The sequence below is a fragment of the Geotrypetes seraphini genome, chromosome 11 (assembly GCF_902459505.1).
Source record: "Geotrypetes seraphini chromosome 11, aGeoSer1.1, whole genome shotgun sequence".
Taxonomy (NCBI): Eukaryota; Metazoa; Chordata; class Amphibia; order Gymnophiona; family Dermophiidae; genus Geotrypetes; species Geotrypetes seraphini.
In genome coordinates, this window is record NC_047094.1 from 11777270 (window position 1) to 11795290 (window position 18021).

Sequence of the window (18021 nt, forward strand, 5' to 3'; positions counted from 1 at the left end):
ATGCCACAATCGTGTGACAAATAGCATTGCAGTGCTGTTGGCAGAATCGTGCCCACCGTTAAACATAAGCACTGGTAACGTAAGCCAGGGTTTTGAAGGCTGACACTTTTTCTGGTGCTTATGTTTGATAATCTTGTCTACAGAGGTGCCTAGTGGAGCCCAAGGTCACTTCTGGTGTAAACTGCACTTATTTTGACCTAAGGCACCTTTGTAAGACATAATGACAGCGTCCTTGTTTTATGGGCACCTACATATTTATTTTTTTTTTTTTTAATTTGTCTTAAACAATGCAGTCAATTACCATGCCAATTAAACAGATTAACCCCCCTCTTATAAAACCGTACAAGAGGTTTTAGCGCTGGCCAGCTTGCTGAATGCTCTGCGCTGCTCCGATGGTCATAGAGTTCCTATGACTGTCAGAGCAGTGCAGAGCATTCAGCTTGTCCTCTGTGCAGTTCTGGGAAAAAAAAAGGGGGGGGGAATTGGATGCCTACTGCCCTCTTGACTTACAATGCTATTTAGAGAATTTTGGGCCTTAGTGTGTGCTTCTCCACTATTTTTAACTCCCCACATAATTCCAATATATCAAAGTGATTGGTGGCATTAAAACTTTCCCAGGCCACGGGTAAAGGAGGGAATGACTTGATTCTTGTTAACTTCAGCAGTTTTAACATATTGCTTACCTAGCAGAGGGTTTTTTTTTTTTTTTCAGGAACCTTGTCCCACGCATAAATGAGGATTTTATTTATTCATTTCTATGGACTTTTTTCTTAGACTGGATATCTGCGTAACATCACTTGGACACTGTCCAATCTCTGTCGAAACAAAAACCCTTATCCTCCAATGGAAGCAGTGTACCAGATCCTGCCGGTATTGATCAAGCTGATCCACCATGAAGACAAGGATATCCTTTCAGACACCTGCTGGGCAATGTCTTACCTGACCGATGGTTCTAATGACCGGATAGAGGTGATAGTGAACACTGGTGTGGTTGAGAGGCTTGTTGAGCTCATGAATAGTCCTGAACTGACGGTTCTGGTGAGTCTGTTTTTAGATGCCTTATTAGCAACTGTACTTCTAGCTCTTAAAATTGTTGCATTCACTGTATATATTTAAAATACTTGTAGCCAACATATCAACCATCTATGCGGATAATTTAAAACAAAACATTGCATACAATAAACAACTTACATGTGCCTTAAACTAAAAAGCCAAGCAATCACAAGATTTACAAAGTAAACAAAATTTGAAAAAAACAGGCTTTCAACTTTTCCAATATGCCAAAAAATCAGAGGTCGGACAGAATGTGGAACCGAGTTCCATAATAAAGGTCTGGCTACTTGGAACATAAATATGATTGCTTTTGCAACTTTGGAGACAGTGGGAACAGCCCAAAAAACTGTCTTCTGATCTCAAAGAATGAGAAGGCACAAGTCTGCAGCAGAGAAGCAATCGCCTTGGGCAATAGATACCAGACAGATTTGAATACCAAGGTTAAGGGTATGCACAGTGGTTAAAGCTACAGCCTCGGCACCCTGAGGTTATGGGTTCAAACCCACATTGCTCCTTGTGACCCTGGACAAGTCACTTAATCCTCCAGGTACATTAGTGTGAGCCCACCAGGACAGAAAGAGGAAAAATGCTGGACTACCTGAATGTAAACCACTTAGATTATAAGTAGTATATAAATGCTAAAATAGAAGCTTAAATTGTATTCTCCAAACAACCAGCAACCAGTGAAGTTCGGCCAGCACAGGTGTTAACATGGGAATAACAGGGCAATCTAGCATTACCCTGGCAGTGGTATTTTGAGTCTCCTGAAGCGCGCCGAGGTTAAGTCTTCGGCAAGTCGCAAAAAAGAATTACAATAGTCTAGCTGTGGTAAGACGCAACTCTGCATAACCAGTCTAAAATGCGTAGCTGATGGCAAATCCTGTGGTTGTAACACCATCCTTATTACCTACTTACAAGGGGGTGCTAAAGTTCTCAGCCCAACCAAGAAGGCGGAATTGTGGAGCTATTTAAGTTATTCCACACATTCATCCCTAAGTTCAATATTTTTATACTCAATTTCTGTAACCCTTCCAAGAAATTTTTGGATGTCCGGTCACTGAAATAGTGTTCCTCTGCTACAGTTGCCTCTGAATCACTTAACTTGTCACCCTTTTCATTAAGGTTTGGAGCTAAGTCAAATGGGGCAAGATTTAGGGCTAGATTCACTAAGCCAATGATCATGTATCCATTGGTTTGCAACCCGATTCACTAACCTTTGTCCTGATCTTTTACAGCTCGGCTCCAATCTTCCCATGCAAATTAGTAAAACCCCATGCAAAATAGCCAAGTGATTGATTAGCTAACAATTGCTTGGCTATTTTGAATCGGATTTTACTATTGACAAACCAGACTGCTGCAGACCTGTCAGTAACTGTTACCGACAGGTCTGCCGTTCTTTTCACATGCCTTTTTTTTTATGGCACAGATTTTGAATGTGTTACACATGCAAGATATCTGCCCCATAAAAAAATTAATAAGCCAGGCAGGCCTGTCAGTGTGCCCCCCCACCAACAGAACTCCCCCAGAAGAAAAAAGCAGGAGGGATGCTGACTCCCTCCTGCCATCAGTGCTTCACTAAAAAAACTCCATTCCTGATGCTACCCCCTCCCCAATCATAGACAAATATTGCAGGAGGGATGCCAACTCCTCCTGCCATCACAAAGCCCCCCGTTGCCATTGGCTGGGCCCACTCCACTCCCTGTACCTTTCAAGTTGGGAGCAGGAGGGGTTTTCAGTCCCTCCTCCTCTGTGTGAATGCAGTTAGACCCTGCCCTGGTGCATCATGTGGTGCACAGGGGTGGGGCCTAAGGCCCTGATTGGCTCAGGCACCTTATGTTCTTTCCCCTGTGGGAGGGGCCTGCACAGGGTCAGGGCCTAATGCCCACATTCGCATGGAGGAGTTCTACTGAGCTCCCCTCCGGCTCCCAACTCTTTCAGGTACAGGGAGGGGGGAGGGGAGCTGGGGTCCTCCCTCCTGCCATGTTTTTACAGGGGTGGGGGAGGTATTTGCCAGCAAGAGGGAGTCGGCATCCCTCCTCCGGGCTGGGGGGGGGAAGCCTGTCAATGGCAGGAGGGTGTGGGCATCCCTCCTGAATTTTTCTTCAGGGGTACATTTGTAGGGGAGGGGGCTTTTTTTTTTTTAGTGGCCATGCAAAATATCTGGTTAATTTATATAAAAAAAGCTGCTGACAGTGACAGGCTGCTTCTCCTGTCACTACTGTCGGGGAGTTTGCATGCAAATGACTTGCACCTCTGTGTAAGTCATTTAAAGGTAGTGAATCAATCGCTGTTTCAAAATCGGCCAACAGCGATTGAATTGCTACCTTTTATTGAATCTGGGCCTTAGTGAGTAGAGTGGATGGTCTATGCACTGAAGCCCCAAGTGTAGCAATAATATCAGTTTTGCCAGCCTTGTGAACGGGTGCATTGTCTTGCAAAGGACTCCATTTCGCAGCTACTCTCCCACCCTTTTTTCTTTCAGTGCTTCATTTAATCAGCACAGCAAGTTATAATAGTATTCTAGACTGTTTGGCTCTTCGGTCATTGCAACACCTTCCTGATCCCAAAACACTGACCATGACCTTTCCTGCTGACTTTGATGAAATTCCTTGGCCTTGGAGAATAACAGGGGCAGAATTGTCCTTTTCCCTGCAGATAAGTGGGAAACCATCCCATGTCATTCTTTGGTGTCTCTCGACATCGGTCCTTCTACACCAGCATTCTTCAATGCAAGGCTTGAGGGTCAGTGACTGCCCAAATTCATACTCTGATTCTTCCCCCCTCTCCTTAAAGAATGTCAGGGATGGTTTTCCCATGGTTAACCACAGGGACTAGGACAAAATCTGGCCATGTCATTCTCTAACCTGAGTTGTAGTAACTTTATCAACAGTAACTAGTTCCGTGTTGACTAAGCTAGATAGTGCTAACATTTTAGAAGTGTCTACATCATTTCTCATCAACATTCAAATATTTGGGCACTCACTTGGCTGACAGCTTCTACATACCCAGATGCTTGTGGATTATATATCCAGCATGTTTCCTGGATCTGTAGTGTCTGCCTCAGCAATTTTTAGCTGATATTCATTGATCTGCCAAATTCACTGACCACATCCTGACAGTTTGAGGCCTTCCAGATCTTGCTGCATCTTCAGGGTCGCTCTCCGTGCTGAAAGTTTGCACATCACTTCACTGATGTATGTTGGGCATTTGTCAATCAATGTTTGCATCGTACATTCATTGATTTCCTTTGGAGTTTTTTTTCTGCAGGAATAGGAACTTTGACAGCTTGGAGTTCCATCTTGACATGGTTTAATCAATGATCTGAAATGTCAAAACATAGCATCATGATTCTGTAGATTGGCACTTTCTACACTCTCCAATTTTATTCAATCTCTGACCACACTGAACACCTTTAAGCTGGCAGCTTGGGAAACGTTATTCACTTATGTGGATGATATCTTTATATTGATTGGTATGATCTGGATTAATCTCAGTCTAGTTTCCAAAGTAAATCATTGCATTTCCAAATTTCAAGCCTGGGCTTTATCTGTCCGGATGAAGCTTAATACAACTAAAACTAAGCTTTTGTGGTTAGGTCCAAGATTAGACCTTCTTCCTCCTACTGTAGCTTTGGTATCTTGGTCCTCCTTACCAATTGAGTTCTCTGCCAAGATATTGGGAGTCCTTTTAGATTCCTTTCTTTCCTTTTAAGGACCAAATAAATTCCTTGGTCAAGAATGCTTCTTTAGTTTACGAATGCTGAGGGAGGTTAGACTTTTTCATCACCGTCATTTTTCTATCTTAGTTCAATCAATTCTGTTATCTCGTCTTGATTACTGTAACGCTATCTACCTCGGCATTACAAAAATTTGTCGTCTTAGATTACAGTTAATTCAGAATACTGCTGCAAAGCTGGTCTTTGGAAAATGTAAATTTGACCATGTGACCCCTTTGCTTCAGAGTCTTCATTGGCTCCTGGTTTATTTTAGAATTCAGTTGAAATGCGCTTGTATTTCTCTTAAAATTCTACATAGTATCTTTAATCCTCTTATTTGGAACGTTTTATCGATTCTCCTTTGCAAGAGGTATTCAACAATTTAACTCTCCCTTCCTTCTAAAAAAAGGGATTAAAGGCGTCAAGCTCTCCAGTCAATCTTTGGTCTTTAAATTCTCTCAACTCTGGAATGATCTCCCTTTTTTTTTTTTTTTAAGCGTTCCAGTTTCAATTTTTCCGTAAATCTTTAAAAACGACTATTTGCCAAACATTTTGAAAATTCTTTTGAAATTTTGCTATTATCTTCTATATCATTTGTAAATCATTCCCTATTTAATTGCTGTAAACCAAGTCGAGCCTTTTCAGAATGATGACTTGGTATACAAAACACTTTTCAGCTACACTGGTAATCAGAATTTAAGGAGTTGGGCTGGGAACTTTTCAGCACCCCCCCCCCCTTCGTGTTCAGCTTCTTAAAGACATCCTGGATCAATGGGCCTAACATTCAGACCTTGAAAATAGGTTTCTAAAGTTGTATCCTAAACGAAACCCTTCACCTGAAAATTCATGTTAATTTAGGAATTGAAGCTATTTCTTTGCGTAGTGCTGAGAACTGGTGCTAAGTGCCTAAATCTAGCCTCGTTGCCTCCCACTTTTTTATGCTCTAGGTTTAGTGAAATTTTTGAAATTTTATAAAATTTGCAGTCCAAATACATCTCAAATCCTTGCTATAGAAAATCAAGGTTGCCTTGAATGTATGTTATATCCAAGCATTCAGCTGACAGTTGTCCCAGACTTGGGTGTCTGGGAAGAAAACATTCTTTGCCTCCTAACTATTTTTACTTTTAATATCCTTTACAATAAAGAGGGAATATGAACTGTTTTGACACTTGTGGCGTATCAAGTCTAAATAAAGAATAAATTTTAAGTTCTCGGCTCTAGTAATTCTGTCCATTTGGAAGTGTAGCGCTCGGGAACAAATACTTTGCATAGCGGACCGTCTTTCTGAAAATGTCGCTAAGCACAGGCCTCGGGTGGGCTAGAAATAGGACATTTCCTGAATGATTAACAGAGTTGAAAAGGCAGTGCTGTACAGTGTATTGAAGCTTAACATCACTTGTTTTGTTTTTTTTCTTTCTAAAAACTAGACCCCATCTCTACGCACCGTTGGTAACATCGTAACTGGGACAGATCAGCAGACGCAGGTAGCGATTGATGCTGGGGCACTGTCCATCTTGCCACAGTTGCTGCGTCACTCTAAGCTCAGTATCCAGAAAGAGGCAGCATGGACACTCAGTAATATAGCAGCAGGGACATCGCAACAGATCCAGCAGATAATCACCTGTGGGCTATTGCCCCCTCTAGTGGAGGTCCTGAAGAAGGTAAGTGAAAGTAGTGATCTTTGGTGTCCTGCCTTAAGAGAAGCATTTAGAGAACCTCTTAATCTCTAAAACTAGCAAGTTTAACCTTTTTTTGTTGAAAAGCAGCATACATTTAAGGCTAATCTCATACCTCCCCACCTCATTTCTGCTTTAGTGTTTAGTCCACACCAAGTTCTACCAAACAGGTCAGTCGCATGAGCTCTAGCTCGGGTGTTACAGAATGTAAAGTCATTAGTTCTACGTAGGACTTGAGAGAAGATTGAATTAAGGACCCTATGCTATGTTCATTAGAGAATAACACAAGGACAAATTTTTCTCTGTCCCCAAGGGAACTCATTTTCCCCATCTCTTGAGTTCTTTTCCTGTCCCTGCCCCATTCCTGCAAGCTCTATCTTCATCTGCAAAAGCCTCAAAACAAATCGTAAGCACTTGACTTGTGCAGTTAAGCAGAGCTTGCAGGAATGAGGCAGAGACAGCGACAACTTGTAGGGATGGGATATCTAATGACACTATTTCAAACCAACTAAGGATAGGGACACAATTGCCATTTACCTCAAAATGCGCCCTAAATCAAACATTCAAGGGTCTTATGGGACACTGCAAGGCCACCCACACATCACACATACACCCACAGTCTGGAAAAAAAGACACAGAAAAAAAAGTGGAGAGCCTCAGTTCAAGCTTCATATGGCTAAAAAAACTCCACTTATGTGTCTTCACTATATCAAAAACAGTGGTGAAAAAATGAGGCACAAATAGCGGCCCCCCCAAAAAAAACCCCTCACATCCAGCATGCCAAAATCTTGCATACAAACATTGTGTGAAAAAAAAATTGCAATCCAGAGGCACAATCAGAAATATTGCAACTTGAGCAAGGGGGAAAAAAACTCAACTTAGCTGTCCACAAAGTCCCAACTGTCTCCAATCAGGCTTTCTCCCAATTCAGCTGCCCTGGTCCCAATTCAACTTTCTGATTGGGCAATGTTTTGTAACTTATTTTCTAAGTATGCAAAAAAATTACCTACTTGATTGTCCTCCAATTGTAATGAGAAATGATCTGCTCACTTTAAAATCAAAACTTTGGATTGTATTAGTGGCTGGGTCATTTCCAAGTGAGATTGGTCAGATTTTAATCACCCCTATTATAAAGGATACAAAAAAACTATAACTAATACTTCCAATTTCAGACCAGTTGCTTCTATTCACTTATTTACAAAAGTGATTGAAGGTTTGGTAAATGTGCAATTAGTGAATTATTTAGATTTGAAATTTTCAATCTGGCTTCCGCTCAGGATATAGCACTGAAATAGTTATAGCTTCAGTAGTAGATCATATCCAGAGCCTGTTCAAGTGCAATTATTCTACAGCTGGATTTGAGTAGTGCTTTTAAGAACATAAGAAATGCCGCTGCTGGGTCAGACCAGTGGTTCATCGTACCCAGCAGTCTGCTCACGCGGCGGCCCTTTTGGTCAAAGACAAGCGCTCTGAGACTAGATCTTGACTTAGTTGACCATGAGATAATACTAGCATACTTGAATTCCATAATTCAGGTAGGGTATGGAATTGGTTTCAAGGGTTTTTGAAAAACGGGTCTTACCAGGTAGTTAATGCTGGTCAATCCTCTACCAGATGGGTAAATTAAAGTGGAGTCCCTCAGGGTCCACCACTTTTTTCCAACTTTATTTAATGTTTACTTAGCATCTTTTATGCTTGTTACATAGTTTACAGGTAAAATTTTGTGTTTACGCAGATGACATTTCAATACTCATTCCTCTAATACAGGGGTGCCCACTTTTTTGACTCGCGAGCTACTTTTAAAATGACCAAGTCAAAATGATCTACCAACAATAAAATTTAAAAAAAACACAACACATACTGTACGCATAGAATTGTTAATTATCATTCCTATTCCGGGGTTTTTTCAAAGAGGTCAAAGCAGATGACTCTATGCACTGTCACCTCAGTAACAACCATATAAAAATGGACAAATACCCACCCCCTCCCTTTTTACTAAACTATAATAGCAGTTTTTAGCGCAGGGAGCTGCGCTGAATGCCCAGCGCTGCTCTCGATGCTCATAGGCTCCCTGCACTAAAAACCACTATTGCAGTTTAGTAAAAGGGGACCATATTGTAAAATATAGACAGCAGATATAAATTCAGACACATTTTGATCACTAAACTTAAAATAAAATCATTTTTCCTACCTTGTCTGGTGATTTCATGAGTCTCTGGTTGCACTTTCTTCTTCTGACTGTGCATTCAATCTTTCTTTCAGCCTGTATGCTTCCTCTCCTCCACACCTCATTCCCTCCCCCAACTTTTTCTTCCTCTCTCCCTGACCTTTCTTTCTTTCTTCATGCCCCCTTTTTTTGTTTTCTGTTTCTCTTCTTTCCTTCTGTTTCCCTGCCTGCCCCTTTCTTGCTTTCTCCCTGCCCTTCCTCAAGCCACTGCCATTGGGGAACAGGACCCAAATGCACCAATGGATAACAGGCCCCAAAGCAGACGACGCCCCATGCTCTCTCTGCTTCGGGCCGATCAATTTTCCTCTCCCCGACGTCAATTCTGCCGTCGGAGGAAGTTCCACCCAGCCAGGCAGCGATTGGCTGGCCCGAACTTCCTCTCCGGCAGAATTGACATTGGGGAGAGGAAGATTGATCGGCCCGATAGATCGCCAAGGCAAAGTGAGTCCTGGATGATCGACTCACTTTGCCTTAGCGAGCTACCGGTCGATCGTGATCGACTTATTGGGCACCCCTGCTCTAACAGAACTCACTTCAGAAGTATTAAATTTTATAGCTTTTAGCTTTTATTCTTATACAAGTGGAAATTTGGACATCTACATTTAGATTGAAATTAAATCCAGACAAATCAAAATTCTTTCTAACTAATTAAATTACTGAAACAACTTTACTTCTAAATTGTCAATCTTATTCAATATCTCCTACACTGAAAATTTTAGGGGTTATTATAGGTCGGTCCTTATCTTAAGGCCCATACAGATTCTCTAGTTAAGAGATGTTTTATTGTCCTCTGGAAACTGTACTATTAGGAAATATTTTGGTTTTATATCATTTAAAATCCTGGTTCAATCTTCAATCCTTTCAATATTGGATTATTGTAATGTTTATCTGGGATCGTATAAAATAACTACTAGCCAATTAAAAATCATACAAAATACAGCTATTCATTTGATTTTTAATCTGAAAAAAATACGATCATATCTGTGTACTATCAAAAGCTTCACTGGCTACTATTTGAGGCTAGAGTACTATTTTAAGTTCAGATGCATTTGTTTTAAAGTTTTATTTGGCTTACCACCGGCTTACCTTGTTTCTCATTTTAATTATTTCTAAGAAAAATATCCATAGGTCTGGTTGGTTTTATTTTCCTTCAGCAAATGCATGTCATTGCAAAAATTTTTGGATAGGACCTTAGCATTCCAAGCAGGATTAATGAATTCATATTTGAATCTTGTTTCTCTGTTTCTTGCTATCAATTTAGAAAAGATCTTAAAACCCACTTATTTAAACAATGTAATATACATTATTGATTTTCATATTATGTAGTTATAATGTACTTTTTAATCTTTATCTATACTTAGTTTATATTGTGTTTCTTATTCATTAGTTTTAATGCTTGTATTTAGAATTTTATGTTGTATGCTGAGTACCTATTATGTAAACCACTATGAACTGCTGGTTAGGCAGTATATAAATAGTCATTATTATTATTATTCCTGCAGGGACAAATTCTCTAATGTTCATGATTGGCCACAGACTCCCTGGCTTTATCTAAGAGAACCCGCTTGAACTTTGCCAGTAATTTTCAAATTGTTCTGTACTGAAAGGCATTGTGTGCCATGCTCAACTCTCTGCTTGTTGACAGGCTGTGGTATAACTGGTTATTGTATAGCAGTTCCAACACTTAAGTGTCTTGTGACGGTACAGGGGGATTTTAAAGCTCAGAAGGAAGCTGTGTGGGCGGTGACCAACTATACCAGTGGCGGAAGTATTAACCAGGTGGTGCAGCTGGTGCAGTGCGGTGTCCTTGAACCTCTACTCAACTTGCTGACCATCAAAGACAGCAAAACCATCCTGGTCATTCTTGATGCCATCTCCAACATATTTCTGGTGAGCAAGTTGTCAAAACTAGTCGAGATGAATAGAAAACTTGAAATGGTTTAACTGGCTTTGCATAATGGTTATGCTATATGAACGGCATAAGCAATGAAGATGGTGCATACTGACACTTCTGGTGTTTGCACAAGAGGACTGCCTGTCGTAGGGTAAAGCACAATAGATTAAACAGTAAGCAACCATGCAAAACTAGCACTAATTTGGTGTGAATTGCATAGCGTGTTTTTGTAATATTCCTGATATAAACATTTGCCAAAACATGTTGGAAGTAATTAGGTTAATGCAAAGCCAAGAAAGGTTTCCACTCCCCCTGGGAATTGTAGAATGCAAAACTCTTTAGTATATATTTCCCTGAAGTAGCGGCATTATGCTTTTAGATCAGTGGTTCCCCATCGGCAAGTCAGGTTTTCAGGATAGCCCTAATGAATATGCATGGAGCAGATTTGCATGCCTGTTGCCTCCATTATATGCAAATCTTTCTCATGCATATTTATTAGGGCTATCCCGAAAACCCGACTGGCTGGTGGTCCTCCAAGACAGGGTTGGGAAACATGCTTTAGATCAAGACTAAAGATCATTTTACAGAGCCTTTCTGTATCATGTTCAGCAATGTTTGTTACAAATAGAACATATATTCAGACTGGATTGGAATAACCTGTAATATTCCTCCTATCTGCAGGCAGCGGAGAAGTTGGGGGAGCTGGAAAAGTTGTGCATGCTGGTGGAGGAACTTGGAGGTCTGGAGAAAATTGAGGCACTACAAGCTCATGACAATCATGTGGTTTATCGAGCTGCTTTGCTGCTTATAGAGAAGTACTTCGCTGGCGAGGTATGGGTGCATATTATGGAGAGGGGGGTATTGCCAAGGGTGAGGGTATAGTAAGATTCAGGAGCACTTTACCTGAGAACATGTATTCATTTCAAAATGTCATGTCAAATGAGACCTGATCAGAGGGATGAGTCTAGCCTAAAATGTATTTAGTTCATTTATAAGTGAGCCCTGGATGCTGAGCAAGCTCTATTGTGCTTAGGAAGTAGTGCTGCCTGATTCAAATCGGTTCACCAAATTCACTTGGGTGAATAAATTTGAATCTATTAAACAAAAAAATCAGCCTCCCGACTCGGTAACTAACCCTTGCCCCCTAAAGCAGGAGCGGCAGCACTGCCTCTTGCTGACTGGCTGCTGCCACACCTGCTTTAAGGGGCGAGGGGGGAGGGTCAGTCAGGAAGTACTGGTGTCCGGCTTCCCCCCCTGGCCTCCTGCTCACCATTTACCTAGTATCAGTAGCCTGCAGAGAAGATCACAGTGCTAGCGATCTTTGCAAGCTGCCATAGGTCTTTAGAGCTGTTTCCTATGCTGCCTCCAATGTCTGAGGAGGGGCGGGACCGTGGCAGAGGAAACGGCTCCAAAGACCTATGGCAGCTTGCAAAGATCGCTAGCACTGCAATCTTTTCTGCGAGTCTGCAGGCTACTGATATTAGGTAAATGGTGAACGGGAGGCCAGGTGGAACATGCAGGCCTTCTGGGGGAGGGGGGATAGACAGGCTTTCAGGGGAGGGGGGCACTGGTATAGAAGTACATGGAGGGAAGGAAGGGGGGGTTCAAAGAGACATGCATGTGCTGGACTTTGGGGGGGGGAGAAATAATGGGTCTAAACAGGAGAGATGGTGGACAATGGGATTTAGGGAGGGAAGAAACAGAAAGGGAGAGAAGTTGGATACAAGGGATGGTGTGGAGGGGGGGGATAAAGATACTGGATAGGAGTGTAGTTGGAGAAACAGAGATATGCTGGTGGGGAAGGAGGGAGAGATGCTGGATGAAAGTAGTTGAGAAAAGGTGGATCTGTGGATGGAGATGAAAAAAAGATGCCAAACCTCCAGGGAAGGGAAATGAAAGGGGAGGACAGAGATGGAAGATGGATGGTTAGCACAGAGGAAGAAAGGAGACCCTGGCAAGCAAGTTATCAGACAACCAGAGCCGGGGACCAACAAGATTTGAATAATGACCAGACAACAAAAGGTAAAAAATTTCTGTTTTGCGATTACAATGTCAGATTTGAAATGTGTATCCTGCCAGAGCTGGTGTTGTACCGCAAACATGAGCTAGGATTTAACAGAGGAAGTCATCGTCTTGTTTGTTTACACCACAGCGCCGGTGTGGTTAGAAGGCAAAGGGGGTGAAGAGGTTATAAAATAAACCCACGAGGAGTTACCCAATTGGGGAGGAAAATCAAATCGAAAAATCGATTCAATGGGCTGAATCGAATCAATTTTTTTTCCTGAATCGGGCAGCACTATTAGGAAAGGATAACTCTAGTTGAATAACTTCCCACTTATCTGAGCAAGTGGTAACTTCTCCCTGTCAAAACTGACAATGTGCTACAATCAAGTTCTTCTAATAACGGAGGCGATACTGTAAACTGAATTGGAGGGGACTAGGAAACGTTTAGTGTTTCAGTGAGCCTGGTGCAAGCAGACGTTTGGCATGTCCCTATCTGAAGGACGTTCCATGCTGAATACTCTCGGGTTCTCTTCACAGGAGGCGGAGGACTTGGATCAAGAAGCTAAGGACAGATTTGCTTTCAAGGATCCAGACGAGCAGAAGGATTTTAACTTCTGAGCTGAGCATATATATGACAACACAGATGTAAGCAATGATGGGTGGCAATGGGTCACACTTGTTTTTTAGGACCACTTGGGAGAACTGTACATTTTGTATTCTGCATTGTGAATAAATAAAGGACTTGGCATAATTCAGGATTTAATCTTAATTGCCTTTTAGAAGGAAAGGAAGTTAAAGAACCTAAGTTTGGACTCTATGCAGTAATCTGAAGTAAACATCAATTACTTTCCTAGAATGTTTCAGAGGATCGTTCAGGATTGCCTGGTGGCTGGCACGTCTTTTTTTTTTTTTATCCAGTTCTCTGGTCACCCAGTCAAAGATTTCATGTATGGTTGTATGTGTGGTTGTGGGTGTTTGTTTTCAAGATTCAAGGCAATTCTGTCCTTTTTAGGAGCATTTTGAGTTTAGTTAATCAAGAATGACACAGGAATGAACATCTAGCAACTGAAAGAAGCCATGGATAAACAGGGAAGCATGGTGAGCACCAGCCTACAGAGTATCCAAAGGCTGGTCACAACTGAATGGATCATCAAAGGTAAGGATTGCCAGCCTGTAGTTTCCTACTTCTTCCCTGGCCTCACTTCTGTGAAGAGGATCCACATCTGCTCATCAACCTCACCGAACCACTCCAAAATCTTAAATCCGAGATTTGTGTTACCTCAATATTCAGTGGGATGTATCCTATGCAGTCCTATGGCTCTGTCTACATTTCAATTTTTCAAGCTGTTCATATTTTCTTCTGCAAACAGTAAATATTCATCCATATCCACCCTTGGTAGATATTCATGATTCTTCACCAAGGTTTCTATCTGAACATAAAATAGACTATTCAAGAGCCTTTTTTAATCCCCCAAAGTAAAATCAAGAACAAATCTCTGCAGAAAAATGCAAAAAAACAGATGGTCCACTGATGGCAGGAAGGCTATTTGAAGAAACCAAATGTTCATTGTGAATGCCTTTATTCGATAGTGACTCAAGTTGTTTCGGCTGCAAATCCTGCCTTAGGAGCCGCGTCACTCTTGATAGTGGATGACCCTTCCACTAAATGAAAACAATGGGAACCATTATGGTTCCCAAAATGGTGGGGGGGGGGGGTGGAGAGGGGAAAGAGCATAAGTTGGTGTTCAAGAAATTCAGAATGTAACAAAAGGGAAGAGAAATGACTAGCAAAAGCACAGCTAAAGTAGTAAAGAGATAACCAGATTTTCAGATATCTTGGAGAAAGGAATGAACTATATGTTTGGATCTATTATGTGGGGAGGGAAAATCCCAGCAGAGACAACTGTCCAACTGATAGGAGAAAGGCTATTGGAGGAAGCCAAATGTTTAATGTGAACATCTTTATTCGATAGTGACTCAACACGAGCTGTGTACTGGCAGTCATTTTGTAAGAGCAGATGCATCTGTGCAATCTATTTTACGGTGTTTTAAAAAGCAACAGGTAGGCCAAATTCTAACTTTGCAAGGCATTCTCTACCTACTACACCATTTACATGGTATACTTGAGTTGGAAAGTGTAGAAAAGGAGCAGCAGGCTGACTGTCTTATCTTCCTGCCTGGTTCTCTAGGCTTTTGCCTAGATAATCATATTAAGAACATAAGAATTGCCAGTGCTAGGTCAGACCAGTGGTCCATCATTTCCAGCAGTCCGCTCACGTGGCGGCTCTCTGGTCAAAGACCAGTGCCCTATCTGAGACTAGCCCTACCTGCGTATGTTCTGGTTCAGCAGGAACTTGTCTAAGTTTGTCTTGAATCCCTGGAGGGTGTTTTCCCCTACAACAGACTCCGGGAGAGCGTTCCAGTGTCCTACCACTCTCTGGGTGAAGAAGGAACTTCCTTATGTTCATACAGAATCTATCCATCTCCTCCTCACCTCATCTTGTCACCTATTTTCTCACCTCTCTTCCTAGGTCTCTCTCTATAGTGTATTTGTATTCCACTTTACACCAAAGCAGGTCACAACACTTGTATATGTACCATCATGATTGTAATTATGTAACAAAACAATCACATACAATAAAAACCGATAAGGGAGCAGTGCCCCCATCATTCAACCTAAAATTCAGGTCCCATAGCTTCGTTTTACAAAAAAGATGTCTAATCCTTTTGAAATTTGTCAGGTTTTCCTGCTGTTGTGTATATAATGGGCCCTCATTTCATTCCCTGTGGTCTATACAGGAAAACATAATGGTCCTGGACACCTTCAGCCTTAACTGTTGGAATTTGTAAATCTGTACAAGCTACAGAGTGCAGCTGTCAAAGTGGAATATGTGGCAGAATGCCATCTACTAGATCTCACTCTCAACCCTGTCTTAAACTCCTATTACAATTTTACTCCTGTAAAATTCAGACCCAGAGCCCTGCCCAGTTCCATCCAGCCCCCCCCCAAATCTGTTCTTGTCTTCAGGACTGTGGAAGGGCATCTGTGCATGCTGCAGATGCAATGCAATGAGATCACACACAGGCACGCATGCATGTGTTATCACTGTCGGGAGGACATCTGCACATGCGACACGGTCCTGAGAAGGAAGCTTTTCAAAACACGGACAAAGTGCCGGGTTTTGAAAAGCCATCTGAATGCCTGGATATGTCCTTTTTAATTTAAAAAAAAAAAAAAAAAAAAAAGAGGACATGTATGGTTAAATCCAGATGTCTAGTAACCCTATCTGTGAGGGCTTTTTTTTCTGTACTGGTCGCCGTACCTCAAGAAGGACATGGCGGTACTCGAGGGGGGTCCAGAGAAGAGCGACTAAACTGATAAGGGGTATGGAAAATTTTGCATACGCTGACAGGTTAAAAATGCTGGGGCTGTTCTCCCTGGAGAAGAGGAGACTTAGAGGGGACATGATAGAAACCTTCAAAATCCTAAAGGGCATTGAGAAGGTGAATAAGGACAGATTCTTCAAACTGTGGGGGCCCACAACCACTAGGGGTCACTCGGAGAAATTGAAAGGGGACAGGTTTAGAACAAATGCTAGGAAGTTCTTTTTTACCCAGAGGGTGGTGGACACATGGAACGCGCTTCCGGAGGATGTGATAGGCCAGAGCACTTTACAGGGGTTCAAGGAAGGTTTGGATAGGTTCCTGGAGGATAAGGGGATTGAGGGGTACAGATAGAACTAGAGGTAGGTCATAGAAGGGGTCAGAAACCACTTCACAGGTCATAGACCTGATGGGCCACTGCGGGAGCGGACTGCTGGGCGAGATGGACCTCTGGTCTGACCCAGTGGAGGCAACTTCTTATGTTCTTTCATAGTAACATAGTAGATGATGGCAGAGATAGACCCGAATGGTCCATCCCATCTGCCCAACATGATTCCATTTAAATTTTTTTAAATTTTTTAGCTATTTCTGGGCAAGAATCCAAAGCTTTACCCAGTACTGTGCTTGGGCTCCAACTGCTGAATTCTCCATCAAAGCTCACTCCAGCCCATCCACACCCTCCTAGCCAGTGAAGCCCTCCCCAGCCCATCCTCAACCAAAAGGCCATAATAAAAAAAAAAACCACCCAAAACATCAAGTCCCCTTTTGGCCTAAGGCCCTAAACGCTGAAAGTAGCAGCAGGGAAAATGTCCATTTAAAAAAAAAAAAATGTCCAAAATGAGGTGTGGGGGGTGGTTTTTTTGTTGGTTTTTGAGAATGGCCTACCTCTATGTTCAAATAAACTGTGGCATAAGTTAGAATGTTCCTTAAAGTCCAGTACTATCTCATATAGGTGCTTATTATCTGGACTCTATATTGAGATTTATTACTGATGTTAACAATATAGAGTCCAGATAATAAATGCCCACCTCTATGTTCAGCAGTTTAAATGCCCAGACCATCACTATGTCTAAACTTGGTGACGGGTCAAAAACGCGCAGACAACTCAGCGCCATGACAATGGCACTCACAGACAATTGCGCTAAAGACAATTGAGCGCAATGATAACTGAGTGCAATGACAATTCAGTGCGCCACTAGATGCCTCTTGGCGAACGAAGGACACGCGCACATACAGCACGTTAACACGTGATCACGTCAACACGTGTTCAGTATGATTCCCTTGACTCTTTGTGTTTTCAATATAAGTCACGTGAATGCATTTTCGTTACTATGGTTATGTTTTCCCCATTATATATGTTCTCCGAACAGCCCGCCTTCCTTTCGCTGTCTGACCATGTCCGTTATAGGTAAAGATCTGGTTTTGCTAGTACTTGATCTATAACGAATATTTGTCTTGCGCGGATTTTTCTCACCTCTGGTGAGAGCGAACGTACTTCCACATTTCTTCATTTACAGGTATGTTTATATTTCCGGTTCGCACGCACAAGAAAAGTGAGGGTATGATCATAAAACTAAGCGCAATTGACTCACCCTAAACTTACAACACATTATCAACCAAAAAATAGCCTAAGTCCCAAACGCCCAAAACAAGTCCTTTTAGGTGAAGGAGGGGCCAGTCCTTTGCCTCAAAGCTGAATTCTGTAACCAGCATCTCAAAAACACCAGTTAGAGAATCCATACCCCACCCCTGTAATGATTACGGCAGGAGAGATGGCTCATCTCCCCTGCCGCAATCTCCCTCCCCTCCCCCCCAACTGCTGTGACCCGTGGCAGGAGAGATGCCCAATCTCTCCTGCTGTGGTTCATGGCTGTTCGGGGGATGGCGATTGTGGCAGGGGAGATGATCCATCTCTCCTGCTGCGATCTAGAGGAGGGGCCACTGAGCTTATCTTGGCAGCTACGATTGGCTCAGTGGCTCCTATTCAGAACTTACACGTTTGAGTTAAACCAAGTCGAAACAGGTATAAGTTCCGACTAGGCAACCTGTTAAAGGTTTTGGTTATACT

General features: G+C 42.2%; 1 protein-coding gene across 1 annotated transcript in view; it reads left to right on the top strand.

Moving 5' to 3' along the window:
- The window catches only part of KPNA7 (karyopherin subunit alpha 7), a 32534-nt gene extending 19207 nt beyond the window's left edge, over window positions 1-13327 (top strand). Inside the window, exons 7-11 of the mRNA XM_033962684.1 lie at window positions 775-1038; window positions 6196-6429; window positions 10379-10561; window positions 11247-11396; window positions 13107-13327. Of these exons, the coding sequence (XP_033818575.1) occupies window positions 775-1038; window positions 6196-6429; window positions 10379-10561; window positions 11247-11396; window positions 13107-13187 (912 nt within the window). The 3' untranslated portion in view covers window positions 13188-13327. The remainder of the gene's footprint in view (window positions 1-774; window positions 1039-6195; window positions 6430-10378; window positions 10562-11246; window positions 11397-13106) is intronic.
- Window positions 13328-18021: the final 4694 nt, after the last annotated feature.